General features: G+C 37.0%; 1 protein-coding gene across 9 annotated transcripts in view; it reads left to right on the top strand.

The window, feature by feature from the left end:
- The window catches only part of ptprub (protein tyrosine phosphatase receptor type Ub), a 215,085-nt gene that overhangs the window by 165,649 nt on the left and 28,964 nt on the right, over nt 1–20,472 (top strand). For 3 of the 9 annotated variants that reach the window (XM_079625165.1, XM_079625164.1, XM_079625162.1), the window contains exons 13-19: nt 65–101; nt 7,415–7,553; nt 12,170–12,199; nt 12,415–12,575; nt 14,972–15,159; nt 18,852–18,924; nt 19,213–19,289. In XM_079625165.1, the coding sequence (XP_079481291.1) occupies nt 65–101; nt 7,415–7,553; nt 12,170–12,199; nt 12,415–12,575; nt 14,972–15,159; nt 18,852–18,924; nt 19,213–19,289 (705 nt within the window). The remainder of the gene's footprint in view (nt 1–64; nt 102–7,414; nt 7,554–12,169; nt 12,200–12,414; nt 12,576–14,971; nt 15,160–18,851; nt 18,925–19,212; nt 19,290–20,472) is intronic. The other 6 variants (XM_079625169.1, XM_079625170.1, XM_079625167.1 and 3 more) reach the window with 3 other exon arrangements.

Here is a 20,472-nt window from a genome sequence, read left to right as displayed (position 1 = left end):
TTATTTCTGCCGTTTGACTGTTTCCCACAGCGTGACACTGCATCTCTGTTCTCTTTTCTCACAGGAAACAAGGATAAACTGCATCCGCATTGCCCGTAAAGGTGAGTTATTCAATGCTGATGCTACAGAACTTTTTTTGTAGAAGTACTGTGCAGTTTTGTACTAAATCGTTTTTTGAAAGACAGTGTGAGGTGAATTTGGCTACTGTATGCAGGGTCGAAATCAACATACTGAGAATTAACATTCTGTACATTTAGAAAATGTACTTTCTCATAATTTCTTACCAGCCATGAAAGTATATTTTGTATTCTTTTTTTAATAAAATATGTTGTTGTAAATATGATATTGGGATTTAAAAGACCCCCTATGGTGAAAATCAAGCTTTTAATGTTGTTTATGTTTAAGTCTTTGTGGTGTTTTTAAAATGCTTTTAGACAAACCATGTGCAAATTCATAAGTCAACACCATTGCTAAGTTTTTTTTTCTCCTTAAAACTGCAGTGAACCAAAAAGAAAGTCTCAAAAAAGATGTTTGAAATTACAGTTGTTCTCTACGTCACAAACTACCTTGTAACCAATCACGTCAACGTGCGGACGGTCTTAGCATATCATTAACTACTGCGAAGCAGGGGAGTCTCAAGAGAAGCCAGGTTATCGCTGTATATTTTTCTGTTGACATAAAAAATCGGGTAGGTTTTGCAATATAGCGGGTGAATTGTGTATATGATGTTGTATTATCCTGTAATGATGAACTATATGCCTTTCTGCACTGACTTTCTAAGTTGTTCAAAGCATTTCAGATTTTTAGAAGGAAGATTGAGATTGCGAACGGGAACATGGTTTGTGTAACCTCTTTGATAATGTAGTCAAGCAAAAGGCTAATCATATTAAATATGTATTTTTGTGGATCATACTCATAGTTGATTCTAAGTATTAGAGAACGGTAGAAAATATGGCCATAAAATCAATTGCAATTGTCTTTGTCACATTAGTGGGAAAAAATTACAATACCTATTTAAAAAATGAAGAGAATACTGAAAAGAGTTAAAGTATGATAGAGTGGCCACAAATAGTAAAACATAAAAATTGTAGTGGATTGGATGTAGGCCTATGCTGTTATTCTGACTGCACAAGTGGAGCTTATATTTGCTATTCACTTATTCACAATGTTACATGCCTGAGGGTCACAGCTTTTCTAAGATGTCATCAGCATTCGACTTCCAGATCCCACTGGAACTAACAGTTTGCTGCAGGCGGATGGTGCACCAGTGTTGTTTTTAGAATCAGAGACATCAAAAAGAGAGCACTTGAATGGGAGAAATTGTTATGCTAAATATGGCAACTGTAGTCCTGCTTTAGAGTTAATCGAGTCAGTTGTCTTATTGATAGAGCCACCGCTGCAACTGTAGGAAGTCCTGTCTTAATGTAACATGATTGTTTACTCTAGAATGTGTATGCACTTTAGCAGGACTGGCCTGAAAAATCTAACATTTTATGATTTAAACTTAAAGAAAAAAAGTATTTATACAAACTAAGTTTATGAAGTCATTGTTGTCATAATCTATAGCTGATTTGTACTGTGTTAACATGAAGGCATTTTCCGTATTGATTTGTCAAGTGTTTTACCTGTATTTTGAATTACACATAGCATTTTGTTGTGTTTTAGTGTTAAATGCATATCTGTCAAATTGACAGATAATGTCCTGATAATACGCTGTAAGAACACAATCCATAGAAAACAAAAACAATGGATTTCCCCATTCAAGTAGTGACTGAGTGATCTTACTTGGCCTAAAGGGACGCTGCTTGGTATTGGTTTCAAAGTGGTTTCCCTCTTCCAGCTCAGTAGTCCAGCTCTATGATCATTGCTCAAACCTTTCAGAGCTGTACCACTGAGAAATACTCCACAACGGTTCACTAGCTAATCTTACATGTGCACTTTTCCCCCCAAGCGCTCAGATTTCCAACCTGAGTTGCGAACGTCCGTGAACTCCCTAAAGGGCACAGTGTACGGCTTTGGGATGTGTATTGGTTTACAGTGAAATTTTGCGTCTAGACACACACAGATTTTTTCCTTTATACATCCCCCGCCCCCTTTCTCTTCTGGAGACAAGGGCACTAACGGAGAACAGGTCACTCTTTCATCATGTTTGTTTTGGTTGCTTGCGGTAGGGGAGTGGACTGTATCAAAGCAGATTTGTCTAGGGCAGGCAGTCTAGGCAAAGACACGCCGCAGCACGCAGGCAGAGAGAGATCGCTTTTCGGGTCCCTGTCCGGTCAGGAGACAGACCTTCACATCAAACACCACTGATGGAGTCACCTGTGCCTGTCAATACATGCTACCATCTGTCAGGCCCCTCAGAGGAAGATGAAAAGTTTCAGGAGGCATATGTTCCTGTCAAGGCAACAAAAAAGAACTGCACTCCCCTCTATCGAACGGCATCAGGGTTCAGTACGAGCAGGACGGGATTGTAGTCTTCGGCGTTCGACGCTAGTGAGCCTAGCCGCCCGCTTAATTTGACCTGGCTTTCTTTTTGAGACTGAGTGACTGAGGGTGACGACTAGCCTTCTGAGCATGAAGCCAATAGGAGGAAGTGGACGTTTTATGCCAGTTTTTGTCGTCCCATCTGCTCAGTGGGCACAGGCAGATACTCATTCGGGATGTGGGCTAACGCGCCAACATATTGATGAACAGAATAGAGCTCTCTTGACTTTCCCAACAGGAAAGAACGATTAAAGAAATTAACAGTGCGCTAACAAACAGAAGGGCAAGAAACAGTTTCACTGTGTTGTATTCATTTATTAGGGTCTCTCAATGACAAGAAGGAATCCAACTTGTCAACAAAATCCATTATTTGTGCCTGTTGATTTTGATTGGCCACATGAATTTCCTATGAATCAACGATCAAGGTCCAGAAGAAAATTAGCACCCTGATGTGCTCAAAATGCAACCGGATTGCATAGTCTTACAAAACTAAGCTGCCAAGACTCCAATTTTCTTGCACAGGTGACAGTTTAATTAACATTCCCTTGGCAATCTTCACAGAACAATAGACTTTCGTTGTAACTCCAAGTGCTAATTTCCACTTTTGGTGCGCTCAGCAGGTGCTCACATTAATCTTGAAACAAATTTCATGCCTGTGTTGGGCTTAATTGATATTCTGAAAGGGAACTCAGCATGGTGATAAAAATCTGATCAGGTTTGCATCAAACTTTAATGGATGTTTTCCCATCTATATTTCCTGTGATGAATATATTTAATACCTCATTAAGAATACCTCATGATTTGGCTGATATTGTGAAGATTATGCATGAACTATGCAGATTATGCATTTGTATTTTATCTTATGTTTGGAGTATTGTATCTTATGTTGACACAATATCCTCATCATTGTCTTTTTTTCTCTTTTTTAATGAGGTTTAAATTTGCTGAGGTTTATGCTTAAAGTGAAAAAATAAAACATAATCTAATGAGATTTTGCTTCTTAATATACAGTAATAATAGTAAGTTTAATTTATATAGCGCCTTTTAATATGCTAAGATATTGTTTCTTGTCCCAAGACAAAAATATAAAAATGGGTGGGGGGTGGGTAAAAAGAAAATATTGATAACATTATATAAAATATTATCTTTATTTAATTTTAATTGTAGTTTAAAAAGTATTTACAAATCGTTGATTTCTGCTTTTTTCACTTAAATATTTTTTCATTATTTGTTATTTACATTTCACCGTCTCGCCATTTTTAGAAAATAATTTAGTTTTTTAGCCGTTTTTAGAGCCATTTAATTGTAGATGTAAGAAATCTAGATCAGATCCCTTTACTGCTGACATCTGAAGTATATGTATATTTAATATTGTTATCAGTCTGATACAGACACACACTGTATTGGTGCCTTAGATACAAATCTGTGCCTGTGTCTGTGAAGATATGCACCAAAAGCACTATACTCTATAAAAAAGATAGTTTCTTCTAAGATAATTCATGGTTGTGCTCTTTTCAAAAGGTTCCTGTGGGAGTCTGACTTCTCAAGTGTAGAGTAATGTGGGGGTCTCCGTGGGGGGGTTGTGAAAGTATAGTCTCTGTTGTCTTAAGATGTATAAAGTCTATCACATAGAAAGTTGCATTGGATTGAAAGGGTAGGAATGGTCTAGAATTACACTTCTTTAAATAAACTCTTCTCCTTCCAAGCACTTTGAAAAATCTGTCATCTGTCATCCCTTATATCGTTACAAACCTGCATGACTTTCTAAAAGAAATGTTAAGTGGAATTATGCTGGTCACTTTTTTTCTCTCCATGCTGTTACGAAGAAGGCAGACTGAGGCTCTTAAGCTTCAAAAACTCAGAAGTACCATAAAGTTATCGTAGAAGTAGTCCATACAACTATACGCCACACTCGTTGTATAACAAGTCTTCTGAAGTCATACAATAGCATTTTGGGAGGAACAGACGGAAATTGAAGTCGTTATTCACTGAAAATATTGAGTGAATCTTTCTTTTGATGTGGATCTTTTGAGTAAACGATTCATTGTAATTAAAACGAACATCACCATCTTTAGAATTTCTCCTTTTGTTTTCCACTGAATAATCAAACCGGCGCAGGTTTGGAACCACATGAGGGATATAATGACTTTTGTTGTTGTTGTTGTTGTAGTATGTGCTCAATCCAATGCCATTCTGTAACTCAACAGAAAAAAAGTAAAAAACAAAGCTCCTCAGTTTTCAGAAGCATTTCTTCCCAACACTGAGTGAACCGTTGTCGCAGAAAGATGGGGAAGTTTTGAAACTGCCTTTGGCATTTGAGGGAGCAGAGAACGCCATGGCAAATTCTTTTTCTTGCCGCCCCACATCCCTCCACATGCTTATGATTTATTTTTAGCCTTGGCCTTGCATGGAGAGCCCTAAAGCAGACCTTTTTCCTCGGGCCTCAGCTCACTCTCTTTTTCATAGAGCCCTGTAGCTTTCAGGCCACTGAGACCTTAAGGAAGCGCTAACACCAGGCTTCTAGCACTAGGAAGATCTCTAGTCCCTCTTCAACAAGACGTACAGTAGGACTCCCACTGTGATTTGACTAAGGAGACATGGCCCCATTGGCAAGCAACCCGCTATTAGTTGAAATAGCTTCAGTGTGGTTGGAAATTACACTCAGTTTCTTGTCATTTGCAGAGGAAGGGGAGGTTGGATTATGTCACAGGTTGTTTGCTTGTGAGTGTATCTTTCGTTCTTTTTTTTTTGCCATTAGTCGTAAATTGATGTGGCAACAGACCTGCATGCCTCTGCCAATTAAATAAATAGTGTAAGAGCTGAAAGTCTGCCTCGAGGAAAATGTCTGCTTGATATATTTCATGGACCACTTGATTGTAAATTATACTTTTGCATCTTAATGTGTCTCGCATAATTCTTTTTACTGTTGCCGTATGACATGAAGCCAAAATGTTATTTTTTAATGGCATAGATGAGAGTAAAGAGACAGAAAATATCAGATTTTTTATCATCAGAAAAAGCCTATTATACCTATATTTTGTTCGAATGAATCAAAAGTATTTTCTTGTTAGCCTTTTGCTAAGACGCTTAGATAGGCAGGTTAGCCTGTGAGCAGCAAGCCAGGTTATCGGGCTAATTATATAGCTTGCACGTTTTCAAGTGTTATTTTAATATTATTTAAATACTATTGTATTGTTTATTAATATTTATAATTAGCTTTTATTATTTGTATTATTTTTAAAATATTTGTATTTAGCTTTAATTTATTTTTATTTCAGTTTTCTTTTTAGTCATTTTTGTTCTTCAACTTTAACATATTTCTGTTAATTGCCTAGGCAACTTTTCTGATTAATTTTATTTACATGTGATATTTATAATTAACGAAAAGTTTTTAATAGTTTTTTTTTTTAACAATAAAAACATTTCAGTTTTATTTAAATTTCAATTAAGACAAAATATATATTAAACAGTAGTATATAATTTCAGCGTAGTAGTTCTGTTAGCCAATGAAATAGCTTTTTTGGTCCAAGGAAGATTATTAAGTATATATTTGAATTCTGTCACATATCATTTATATATGTTTTATTATGATTTGGATGTGGCACACAACCTCATTTGGAAAAGCGTGTAACTATTGCACTTAAATGTGATGTTTTTGTGAAAACAGCAGACAATACTGAATTCCATTAATGTTCACACATTCTCAACAGCACATAAAACCCCACAAAAACATGCACAACATTCCCGTACAAGCATGAGTGTGTGAAAACAGTATAAATAGCCCAGCTGCTGCGTGTCCAGGTCAGGGCGATTTGCCTCAGGCTCCGCTGCATATGCACACTTTCTCTTTGCTCTCTCTTGGATCACACGATCTCATTTTCTGGTGTGACAGAGAGTCATGCTTTCCCCAGGAGCCTCCAATTGTGAAATGACCCCTGCCCACACGCTGTCAATGGAGACAGGTGCCTGGGATAAATAGCTGACCGGGTGCAGTTGGTCCTCGCGCCACAGAAGAGGCGTGCAATCTGCGTGGTACAGTAGAGAAACATCTCATGATGAGAGACAGAAGGAGCCCTCAGAATTGCCAGAGATCTTTTATTTCTTTCACCATGGCTCATGACTGCATTTTGGGTTTTGTCTCAGGCCTAAATTCAGATTGCTTTTCCACAACTTTCTGTCAGTGGATGGCCATAGGTCTCTTGTTTTTGGTTTTTCACTTTTAATATCTGTTTAGAAGAATCCAGCTAAAATCAGCTTTTCTGTATTACATGGTTTCTATCTTGGTAAAAGTTGGTTCAAGAGCTGTACTGATGTCAATGCCGCGCCATCCATTAGCTCGACACATCTCGTTTTTCTGTCTTCACTCCGTCACTGTCTTGTTGGTGTCAGCTGACAACTTGTTAGCCCTGTTAGCTAAGTCACACTAGGAACTATTAACGATAATGACAACTATAGCATCCAGCCAACACATGATAACATTGTTTTTTTTTTAGAAGAGTTCACTGCAGTTCTGTGCCGTCTGCCACTTTAAATGCTCGAGCCGTTTAAAGTTGGGTGGATTCTGATTGGCTGCCAGTGTTTGTATCTTTCATCAGCTGGAAAAATCATTCTGAAAGTGATTCCAATTATATTGTTCCTCTGTTTTAGTAGTGGTGTGGACTGCCCAATTATTATAGCATTATTAAAACTTTATAGATATTGTTATAGTTATTGTGTGAATGGATCATGATTAACATAGATGTGATCAGTGTGAACATCTTAATCTGGTGCAGTATAAACTGTTATTTTCCTTCAGGCCTCATTTGAATGTCTTTCCTTTGAATGTTTGTTTTTGATTTCTTTGCTGGTTAATATGTTAATTCATGCTGGTTTATATGTATGTCAATTATTGCTGGTGTCCTCAAAAGTTATGTGTGTGTGTGTTCTTTAGCCGCCTGTAAAGACCATCAGCGAGCTCTTGAGGTCACTCAGCGCTCAGAGGAGATGGGGCTCATCCTAGGAGTGTGTGCTGGTGGGCTGGTGGTCCTGATACTGCTACTGGGGGCCATTATCATAATCATTAAAAAAGGGTGAGTTCTACTGGTCAGGATGAACATGTGAGAGCCAAAGCATGCTGTAATGCAAAACGTATTTGTACATTTAAGTCACAATATCACATGCAATTTCATTGTCATTGCATTTGGTTTCATAAAACATAAAATAATTTAAAAGTTTCATTCAAAATTTTGGGGGTTTTCAAAAGAAATGAATGCTTTTATTCAGCAAAGATGCATGAAATCGATCAAAAGTGATAGTAAAGACATAACACAATTACAAAAGGTTTATAATTGAAATTAAAACTTTTGTTCTGTTCTTTTGAACTTTCTATTCATCCAAAAATCCTGAGTCACAATAGTAATAATTTTTTAATCATTGTAAATTGTAATAACTTTTCACAATATTACTGTTTTTACTGTATTCTGATCAAATAAATGCAGCTTTGGTGAGCATGAAAGACTTCTTTCAAAAACATTAATACCCCAAACTTTTGAACGATAGTGTATATATTTTCATTTATGTTTTTAAATGATCTTTCGATAAAAAAAAATATATATATATATACTGTATATATATATTTGGTCCCACTTTATATTAAGTGGCCCTAATACCTGTGATCTTACATGGTAACTACATGTGTACATAGTATGTAACTACAGTGTAAGTACACATTGGTACATAGTATCTACAACTGTATTATTAGTGTAACTACACATATGTAACAACCCACGTAATGGTATGTGTAAGTACAAATGTGTAACAGGACATTGGTAACAACACTTTTTTTCAGTGTAACAGGAATTATGTAACTACATTTTGTAACAACAACATGTAGCCTATTTGTTGTTCCACTTCCACATGCAGTCTTAGATACTGCAGTTACCAGTTGATGTACACAACAATTACCTTAACAATTACACTTTATATTAAGTGGACAGTTCCTGAGGAGTTACCATGTAACACTGGTATCACAAGGTGAAACTTTAGTTGTAATTCAACATTAGTCCTGCCAGTCATATGTATTCCAACTGGTAACTGCAGTATCTAAAACTGCATGTGGAAGTGGAACAACAAATAGGCTACATATTGTTGTTACAAAATGTATTACATAATTACTGTTACACATGTGTACTTACTGAAGTGAAAAAATGTTGTTACCAATGTCCTGTTACACATTTGTACTTACACATACCATTCTGAGGGTTGTTACATATGTGTAGTTACGCAAATGTTACAGCTGTAGATACTATGTACCAATGTGTACTTACACTGTAGTTACATACTATGTACATATGTAGTTACCATGTAAGTTCACAGGTATTAGGGCCACTTAATATAAAGTGGGACCATATATGGTGTCGTCACTGTACTGTATGTGTTGCAAAACAAAGAAATACTTCAAATGTTCCTATGCCTTTATGTTATAGACGCTGACAGTTATAAGCCTGTGGGCTATTTTAAAATATTTCTTGTGAAGGTGCCATTTAAATGAGACTTAATTCTGTTCCTTAGATACCAGGCTATTGTGCGTTCAGCTATGACTAACTTAAAGCTACCCATTCCAGTTTATGACTTCGATTATTCGGCTCAGTCAAAGGGCACCCAGGTGTTCTCCCCTGCGTTCTCACGTGCATCGGTGGAGAGATTGCCAGGGGTTTTCATCTTCTGAGATTATCTGAGTGTGAAATATTTAATTAAAGAGAAATGCAATTCAATTACTCACTTAATTAGCCCTGCCCGCTGCCGCCCTGAACCAGAAATGAGCCCGTAATTGGGATGGAAAAAGTGTGCTTTCAGAGATAATTAGCCCACGGTTCTCAAAAGGTCATCAGATCCCGTGGCAAATGAGAAACACGGGCCTCTCGTTCCTCAATCACTGGAGATGAATCTACGCAATGGTCATCTCATAGATTCATCCTCAGCAACCGATAAAGACCATTCACATTCTGTGTTTCATATAAATTTCTCACATGCATGAATAGTGATTGCCTCGAGGCTGCTATTTTAGACATTAGTCTGTTATGTCAGTTTTAGATGGTTTATTGCTGTTTAGTCTTGCACGATAAGCAGATCATTATTTGTATGTCCAATTTACTTATTTAAGAAAATATTATATAAATATATAATATAATATTTTGTCTAAAGAAATAGTGTTCTACAGTACATCTCTTAAAATGTTAAACTAATAGTAAAATGATAGCCTGGTTTCACAGACAGGGCTTAGATTAAACCAGGATTAGACCTTAGTTCAATTACGGCATTTAAGTAGCTTTTATAAACATGCCGTTGAAAGAAAAAAAAAACATTACTTGTGTGCATCTTGAGACAGAACATTGGCACTGACATATTTTAAAATATACAGTATCAGTGCTTTCAGTTAAAACAGCTCAAAGATGCATTTTAGTCTGAGACTAGGTTTAAGCCTAGTCTGTGAAACCAGGGGTGAGACTAATAATAATAATAATAATTAAGTATTCTTTTTGTTGTTGTTTTTGTTATTATAATTATAAAATGTATTAAATGAAATATACTTTACTATTTCGTCTAAAAATAGTGTTCTAAAAAACAATCTCTAATCTCAACAAAAAACAATATGATGCATTGCTTGCTGATTTAAAGACCCACTCCGATGAAAATCATGTTTTTCTAGGTGTTAACATGTTCTTGTGGCATTTTTCTGATGTTAGAGGACATATCTTGAGAAAAATAAGCTCAAAGTTGTATTTCTGAGTATTTCTACATTCAAATGTCTGTGAATCAGTAGCAGACGCTAAAATGCCGTTTAAAATAGACTGGAGTTATGACGTAGTAACTCCACTGGGCGGGGCCACGAGCTCGTACTCAAATTGGAACACATACTGTCACAAATAAGTCACTTTTCACCGTCTATCAATCGTCAAAACTAAAGTTTGGAGAGCAGACTGATCCCGTCAGTAATTACATCATTACATAAAGAGAGAGGGCAGCCAGCCTCCTCCAGCCAAGCAACAGGCGACATTCGTGCATGTGAAATTAGACTTGCACACGCCGGGTGGCGACGAGTTTCGCCTGTCGCAGTCGTTTGTCCTCTCGTGTGTCAAGCCCATCACTCGTGAGAGAGTCAGTCATTTTTTCAGATATAGCGGTGACATTAGCATCATAATAATCCCGAAATTCCGAGCAATCCACTGATACTAAATATGTCCTGATTGATCACTGTGGGAGGGATGAAATATTGAGACGAAGTCGAGCTGTTTTTTACCGCGACGTCTCGAAGTGAAATAATGATCGGTGATCGGTGATAACTTTGATTAACTTCGGATAATAATAATTAACGTGTATATATAATACTGTAATGCTTCTCCGTGCCAACGGCTCCGCCCACAACCCAGAGGCGAATTGCTAATGAGCTACTGCCGCTCTGCTGAAGCGAAGTCCCAGAAAACGGCACAGGTTTTGAGATTTTGGCTAAAAATGGCATAATCATAATTTAAAGACCACTAGGAATGTTTAAAAATAGCTCAAAATATGATCGGAGTGGGACTTTAAGTGGTCAACCTGGTGGACCCTCTTCATCAACATGTTTACACTACTGGTCAAACGCTTGGAATTTATATTTTATTGTATTTTAATATATTTTAAAATGTGATTTACTGTGTTCCTATAATGGCAAAGCTAAATTATAAAATATATGAGAATAGATAACTAGTTATTTTCAGTTAATATTTCCCACTATTACTGTTTTTACTGTATCTCTGTTAGCATAAGAGTAAGAGATTTCTTCCAACAACATTTAAAAAAAAAAAAAAACGTAATTATTCCAAACTTGCTACCGGTAGTTTAAGTATGCTAGACCACATTGGTTAAGCTGGAGGGGATCCATCTTTTAACCAGCTGCCCGAAACAAACCATATTGACCACCTTTGGCTATAGTTTAATGTGGTATTTCAAATGTGATGGCTAATTTGTTTGCATTTGAGCATTTTATTTATCTTTTACATGAAAAAAGATCAGAACATACCTCCTCGGCCTCTCTTTCTTCAATCTCTGACTTCTGGGGGGGAAAAGAAACGTTTATGTAAGCTAAACGTTTGAGTGCAGCAAACCCTCAGCTCAGCCATTTAGCCGGAGATAAAGTGTCACAGTAACGCACCTACTTCAGTTAGTGATGGGAGTCCTTCCCACTGAAATGGAAAGAGAGATACCGGGCCTTTGTGTAAGACAGAACATTTTAAGCCATTTAATCCAAATGCACCCCAAAATGGAGTTGAAGAATGTTTGTAATACGAATGCAGATGGAAGTGTTCTCCAAGCGTTTCATTGGACAATTTAGCGGATATTGGGTTAGATTGTGCCGCCGAACCGCAGTGAAGTCTCCATTGCTGAGAGCGCATATAAAAGTCCCTCTCAGCAGGCCTCTTTGTTAGACTCGTTAAAAGCAACAAGAAGACATATTTGATTAGGCCGCCATTTCCCGCTCTGGCTGAGGTTTTGTGCATATCTGCATGCGTCCCATTACTCGCGTGGCAAATGCAAGCTGCTGACGGCTTGCCATTTTTCACTCTAATCAGAGCTCTGCCAGTGCTTGCATCTCATGTCCCTTCTTCTTCTTGTTCTCTTTTTTCCCCCTTTCTTCTCTTCTTCTATTTTTTTTCTCCTCTCTCTCCAGAAGGGATTACTACTCATACTCTTATTATCCGTAAGTGGCTTCTTCTCCATTGCACATCATCATTTCTCATGGCTTTTTTTGTGTGCTTTTTGGAGAGGGGGGGGCGGCAGCAGAGTGATGATCTTCTCTTTCTCTCTCACCAACTCCCCTAACTCGCCTCATCTCTCTCTCGTTTCCTTCACGTTCCATATCTCTACCCCCCCCCCCTTCTTCTTCTCTCCTCGCCCTCTTCTCTGTCTCCTCAGTAGGAAGCCGGTGAACATGAATAAGACCCCCATTACGTACAGGCAGGAGAAGAGTAATATGATGGGCTCCATGGAGCGCAGTTTCACTGATCAGAGCACTCTGCAGGAGGACGAGAGGATGGCCTTGTCATTTATGGACACCCATACGTGCAGCACTCGCAGTAAGACCTGACACGACACACACACACACACAGAAGAAGAAAAAAATTCACTAAACACAAAGAGCAACTGTTCTCCCTTTGAGTTCAATGAGAAAAAGACATTGGTTCCAAACCCAATAAACTTTTGTTCATCCTCAAAACACAATTAAATATATATTTTTATGAAATCTGAGAGATGTCTGTCCCTCAATTGAAAGTCTATTCATCCAAATCTCGGTTCAAATCATTCATAAAAACATTGTAAAATGTATCCATATAAATCAAGTGGAAAGGATGTAGCTTACATGTGAATAAAACCTAAATTAAATCTGTTCATCATATAGATTAAACCATTCGGTTCATATGATTTTTTTTACAAATATTTTATGAACGTTTTATAATTAGAAATCTTGTGCGTTTGGAAGGACATGAGAATGAATAATTGATGACAATTCAGTTTTCATTTAAGGGTAAACTATATTCCTTTAAATTTAATTTGTGCCTTAAAAAGGGGTTTTATCATTTGAGCTCCCTGTGTAAAAGTAGATTAATTCAGAATTGTTCAGTGAGCAGAAAGTTGATTAAACTATGTATAATCTGCTTTCTTTATGAAGCAATGCCTGAAAAAAAAAAACAAGTTGCATACACTTGTTTTTGTTTGCTTGAACTTATTCATTCCAGTTAAAGGAACTTGCACATTGCATTACATCAACCGAAACAATGACTACAGAGATAATACTCATAAATGAAAACTGCAAACAGTTAACCATATAACTGATAAATGACGCATTGTATGATGGGAACTCAAGTAGGTCTTAAACTTAAGCTATAAAGTGTTGAAGGAAATTCACCCCTAAAATGACATTTCTGTCATCTTTTACTCACCCTCATGTTGTTCCAAACACGTTTGACTTTCTTTCTTTCTTAAAACATGAAAGGAGAATTTTTAAAGAATATCACTTTAAAGAAAATTGAATGAGGACTGAAGCTGTCAAGCTCCAAAATGACACCTGGAACAATACAAGTATGATTAAAGTCCTCTGAAGCCATTGCTTTGTGTGAGCAACAGTCATACATTTAGTCATTTTCACTGAAAATGAGTTAAGTATTGATATCAAGTTTTGATAAATTGTTCTCCTAAGTCAAATCTTTTTTAGTGAATCAGTTGATTCAGTTCACAAAACTGTTTTGAATGATCATGCTCTTGGATTATCACGAAGGTGTGTAAATGATGACAGAATTAATATTTTTTGGGGGAAACTATTCCATAAAATTCATTAGACTTAATCCAAACTCTTAATTTGTGATTAAACTGATGAAGAAAAACTAGTTGCAACTAAAACTTTCACAGAAAATGGATATAAACAAATATGTGTACTGTTCTAGAACTCTAACTGTTCTTTTTCTAGAAAAAAATAAATTTTCCCCTCTCACACTCACAATGTGCTAAAAGCGAGAGTACCAGACATTTACGGCAAAGAGCACAAATGAATGGTTAGAGACTTTCAGTCACGTACACAGTTAAAGTGAGGCTCAGGGACTAGGTAAGCTCCTGTTAATTTGTCCTCATTTGTAGTCAGTGTGAAAGCTTCATCAAAGCCGCCGTCCTTCCGTAATCGCTCAATCTTTCACTGCTCTTAAATATGAGATGTAGTGCTGTCCACGTCTTAATATAACACCCAGTCTCCCTTGACATAAGACTATAAATCCTAATATAAACATAATCCATGGAAACCAGTGGGAGAGGGAGAGAACAAATAGTATACTTTAAAAAAACACACACACACAATCAGTTTATAAGAGGCAAATGGACTCAGATCTGCACCAGAAGCTTATCCTTAAAGGCATCATGGTCGAGGATTTCAATGTGAGCGGGCAAAAACAAGAGAAACGCTAATAATATCCAATTCAAAGGTATCTGACTCTGCAGACACTGAATAGTTGATGTCTCAAAGAGAGAGATCTCTTGATCAAAATGAAGTTTTAATGGCATGTCTCAGAGCTGTCTTGCTACATTTAAAGTGTCTACTGCGTGGAATATACTGTCTGGGTTTCTTCTTTCCTATATCCGTTGAGAAATGAGTAGCAGACTGCTAATTTATTTGAATACACAGCCCTAGTCATGAATTCATAATTGCTCCCTGATCATATTTATGAATACCAATTATAAACACAGAAGATGAAGTGCCATAAGGGGATGATAATTCTCACATTAACCCTATTATACTTGTTTGGAGTTTTGTTCTTTTTTTTTTAAAATAAAATGTTTATTGGTTATTTAATGAAACTTTTCTGAGATACTTGAGCTGCTTACTTCAGGTGCAGCTGTTCCTATGCTGTGTTTATTGTATATGTTTATACTTTATGAACAATAGTGTGCAAACATTTGGTGTGTGTGCTTGTTGATTTTCACCAAGGTGATCCACGGAGCTCCATGAATGAGTCCAGCAGTCTGCTGGGTGGGTCGCCTAGGCGTCAGTGTGGCCGTAAGGGATCGCCCTATCACACGGGTCAGCTTCACCCGGCAGTGCGTGTTGCTGACCTCCTACAACACATCAACCAGATGAAAACCGCAGAAGGTTACGGCTTTAAACAGGAGTATGAGGTAGGTTTTGTGTTGTGTTGTCTTTTATTATTTTATTTTTTTTCATTTTATGATTTAATTTTATGTGCAGTATAAATCCGTCTGTTCATGAATGGTCTGTCGACGTGCCAAGGTTTAGACTGTTTAACAATAAGTTTAAGAATATTATTATTAATAATACTATTATCATCAATAATAATAGTTGCATTTCATTTATAGGACACCTTCCCAGAAGTATCTTTACAATCATTGATTTAAAATATTGAGTTATTGGAGTAACTGTTCTTTTTAGTGTACCTGTTGTTTAAAAAAAATGCTTAAATCGAGTTTTATTTCAGAGGAAACCACCACATCTTTCTGGCTAGTTAGGCTTTGATAGCATATGTTTGAAAACGGTTGAGCAAGAGGTTTCTTTCAGAATCATATAAATCTTTCACAGCTGCCACTACAGGTTTTCTGATTTATTTAAATATGCTCGGGCTTTAGTCTTGCTTACAGTGCGGTCTATCTTGGCGCTGCCATTTTCTTAGTGGAGGGAGCTGTCGGAGATCTCCAGCCTCCAGAACTCACCATCTGCAGGCCTTTAAAAACAAACCCCTTCATCGAATCTATTTATGATTTGAATTAGCTTTTATTTGTATATTTTCAGTTTTATTTTATTTTAAGTAATTTTGTTATGTGCTTTTGTAATTTTTATCAGTTTTTTATATTGTATTTCTATATAGCTTTAATTAATTAATACATTTGTATTCTACTTTAACATATTTAAGTTACTTGTTTTTCATGTAATATCTCCATTTTATTTTATTACAATTACCAAACACAATTTTTAATTGTTATTTTTAGCTAACCAAAACAAAACTGGCATAAAGTGATGAGTATATGTTGTAAATGAGCAGTTCACAAAGAACCTTGATGCATTATACATTACATAGCACAACTGTGGCTTAGCTAACCTCAGAATGGTATGTAAAAGCAAGTTTGAGTCATTCTTCACGGATAGGTTCACATCTCTCCCCCATGGACTATAGCAGAGGAGCAGTTATTGAGATGAAAGTAGAGGTCATACAGCCCCTCAGCATTACTGCACAAAGAGCACATACACTGCTATCTCTTGTCCTCCCTCTATCCCTTCCTCCGTAGCTAATTTTCTCTCCTCAGAATGCGGCTTGAGCATCTTCTCTCGCCGTCACACTCTTGTGGACTGTTGACTCTCCTCTAACTGTTGTTGTCCACAGAGCTACGAGACAAAACATCCCTCCACGCAATCAGAGCTCTGCCACTGGCCTGGCTCTCTAGAGCTCAGCTTGTGGACTCATTAAACTCTCCCCTCAGTGTGAAACAGATTCAGCTCAAAAATCAATACGCACTCTCCTGGACATAGTGACACTGTTTGTGTGTGTGTGTGTGTGTGTGTGTTTGAGGTCAGTGTCTTTGTGCTTCATAAGCGGAAAAGAAGAGACACAGAGTTTGAGAGGGAACACAAATGTACCGGCTGGGTTTCATAAGCTTTATTTCCCCGCGGACCACAAGTACAGTCCATTGATCAGTGCTTATTGACAGGATCTTTAGTTTAGATAGAGTGGAAAAGAGAGAGTAGAGGTCTGTCCTATAAGCAAAGTGCAAAAAAAAAAGTTGTTTGGGGGTGTGTTTGGACTAGGAGAAAATTAATATATATTTTTGGCTTAATTTTCAACAATATATGTATTGTTTTATAATGTGAATCTTAATTGTCCTTGTGTTATATTTCCTTAAAATATATCAAGTGGCATTTTTGTAATGCAAAGACATTCTCCGTGTACTTTTTTGAGGTCATTGTGTAAGAATCACACACACACGTGTGTGTACAGTGTTTGAGGTAACGCATTACACGCAGAGGTGGACAGTATAATACATTTACTTGAGTACTGTACTATACACTTTTTGAGTATCTGTACTTTACTTGAGTATATTTTTTTCTGGAAACGGTTTACTTTAACTTCACTTCATTTGAAAGACTAATATCATACTTTTTGCTCCACTACCATTCTGTCAAGGTCCTTGAGTAGAAAGTTAGTAGTAATGTCAGTCAGGGGATGATGTTGGTGGCATTTTGGTTGGCGTCAGAACCCGACTGATGTTGGTTTCTGACGTCAACACGATTTTAATTTTCAACCACAATACAACATCTGTCCAACGTTGGAGATTAATGTCAATCTGGTGTTGGATTCTGGCATCAAACTGATTTTAATTTTCAATGTTGGGTTTGGTCTTCTAAATTTTGTCATTGTTTTGGAGCACTCTAGCTTATAGATAACAGTAAGGCTAACATATCATACTAAAAAATAGGCCACTATTTGAGGGAACAGCCATTTGGGTGTCTGAAAACAAAAAAAGGTTTAAAAAAAAAAAAACAGCAAGCCCAGGAAAGAAAAAGTAACGCAAAATTAATGTAGTACATTACTTTTCATAAAAAGTAACTAATGGCGCTTTTCCACTGCACAGTACCAGCTCGCCTTGGCTCGCCTCACCTCGACTCGACTCGCCTTTGTTTGGTTTTCCACTGTGTAAAAGTTGTACCAGTACCTGCTTCCAGGTACTTTTTTTCGTATCACCTCCGGCGAGGTTCTAAGCGAGCCGAGGCGAGCTGAGGCGATACTAAAACGTGACGTGACACACGGGAGACTGCTGATTGGTCAGCGAGAATCGTCACTATTCACTGCGCCATCATTGCACGGGCCAGACGGAGTATCCTGAATAACCCCGGCATTTTTAAATAGTTTTGCCAGAGATTGCGTGATATACCCTTTACTAATATTATGTAAAACAGCATACACTCGATTTCCTCCATTGTCCTGTGTGTGCGGGTAGCGGGTGTGTGTCGCGTCGCTATGACGACCACCAGGTACTATTGTGGAAGTACTATGCAATGGAAAACGGAGCGAAACGCGAGCCGAGCCGAGCTGAGCTGAGACGAGCTGAGTCGAGTCGAGCTGGTACTGGTAATGGAAAAGCGCCATTAGTAATGAAATTAGTTATTTTTTTAGGGAGTAACAATATTGTAATGCATTACTTTTAAAAGTAACTTTCCCAAACATTATATATATATATATATATATATATATATATATACATTTCTGTCCCATTTTATTTCACTAGAATTGGCAGTCTATGAAGTGCTTTCACCTTGTAAACCTAGTTTGATGTAAAAATGTTGCTTCTATTCACATTTATATTTCATTGCATGCCAGATTTGATGGTCAGGGTTTGGGAGCATCTGAGAAACTGAAACTAGATAGGATGCAAATCAATTAATTTAGAAATGTTTTGGTCGGCCTGATTCAGCATTCCGTTTTCCCTTACCTGCTGTCCACTGTGTAATGTAATATTTTCATCTCTTTTCAGTAATATATGCAGTTGCACATAATTAATCAAGTGTTAACATAAAAATTCTTGCAAATGACCTCCTTTTATGTTCAACAGAACCATGAAATCATATTTATCCTTTGTGGAAGTGGAATTATATTTAATTTAGCTTAATGTAATATCAGAAAATACAATTTTGGGGGGTTGCAAAGCAATCCAGTCTCTCTGGTCTAAATGCTATTTATGTCACAATTTGTCTTTTAATAAAATGTATTTCAAACAAAATCTAAGAATACTGTGATTATCTCTCACTACTAACAGAAATGATCTTTCTCGCTCTTTCTTTTTATTTGATTATTTATTTGTAGAGCTTCTTTGATGGCTGGGATATCAATAAGAAGAAGGATAAAACTAAGGGAAGAAACGATACCCTGATGGGTTGTGAGTCCATTTTTTCAGTCTTTGCATGCTTATAACAAATATGATTGAAGAGCAATGCCTTTATAATTTTTCAGTTTGTATGGTATTGCAGATTCTATCTGTGAGGTTATAGGAACCCAGTTTACTAAAGGAACTTTGTTAATCAGATAACAGCTTTAACATGCCAACAAATTCCCTGTAATAAAGCTAATTTGCATTGAAAGGAGACTTGTTTACTGCACAAAAGTAATGCAGCTGTTTAGTGACTTGACCCCAAAGTGAGCTCATGTGATTGTGTGTGTGTTTCAGATGACCGTCACAGGGTGAAATTGCACCCGCTGCTCGGTGATCCCAACTCCGACTATATCAACGCCAATTACATCGATGTAAGTCAGCAGTCACTTACTCTCTTCAGCCAGACTCGCAAACATTCACACTGTTTCTGTTATTATGTAGCTCCCCTGGAGTTTATTGAATATCTGTGGACACTCTCACCATATGTGGCATATCATCATATCAGTTTTGATAAGAAAACTTTTTAGGCCTCTAACTGTCCTCTTTGTGGTGGGTTAGGCTTGGTAGCTTGTTATTTTTGTCCTTGTGTATCTGACCTCCCAAAAGATTTTGGAGAGAATGTGGTCAGATATGAAGCGTAGCCTACTAACATGTGTGGCAAAGTGTTTTAGGGTCACTTTGTGTCCAGTTTCCCCTTTAATAAAGAGGCAGGTGGACACAGATGGTCAGCTGAAACATTGCCCTCTTTAAACCTGCTTTTCAGAGAGGGCCCAGAATGCACCAGGTTGGAAATGACCACCCTCTCTTCATGGGACCCTCTCCACGTATTAGCTTGAACTGAAATTCTGTTATAATTTCCTCTCCAAACCTGTACAACTCTCTTCTGTGGGATTTTTTTTTAAAAATTAATTAAAAAAATAATACAATTATGACTATTGAATACATTTTCAGTTTTGGGTGAACTATCGCTTTAAAGAGATTTAAAAAGTTTTTGGATCAAAACTCACTCTAAATCCTTACGATTTCCTCACCTTGACTGTCTGGACCTTAGATACAGGAAGTGATTTACTGTGTTATGTTGTTTATTCCGAAAGGAATGCTGTACGTGTGTGTAGCATTGAGTGATTTGAAAGAAATTGGAAGAGAATGAATAGCCATGAGTCAAGACACATAGATGTATGGTAATTATATACTGTATTTTGGGGTATTTTGTTTTTTTGTTATTGGCCATAATATCAATTAATCTTGAAATACCTTGGAATTCCAGTGTTTCAGTATACACCAATATACAGGAGCAAAACAAGGCATAGGCCAATTTAACAAGAATTTATTTTTTTTGTTCCATTTTATTTTGGCCTTGAGTAGAAAAGCACAAAAAAGTCAACAAATGACCTATAATGAAAGGATGCTTCTTTTTAGTGTTTTTGTAAACTGGCAGTAAGTAGAGGCTATTAGGGAACATATTAAAGTGAGTGCAGCTCTGTTGTTTAATGTGTTTGCTCCTTTTCATTTCTGTCCGTTCCTTTTGAATATCTCTTGAATCAGCCCAATAAA

Source organism: Phoxinus phoxinus (assembly GCF_949152265.1).
Source record: "Phoxinus phoxinus genome assembly, chromosome: 10".
Taxonomy (NCBI): domain Eukaryota; kingdom Metazoa; phylum Chordata; class Actinopteri; order Cypriniformes; family Leuciscidae; genus Phoxinus; species Phoxinus phoxinus.
Note: the sequence above shows the minus strand (reverse complement) of the source record. Positions and strands in the feature narration are given on the sequence as shown.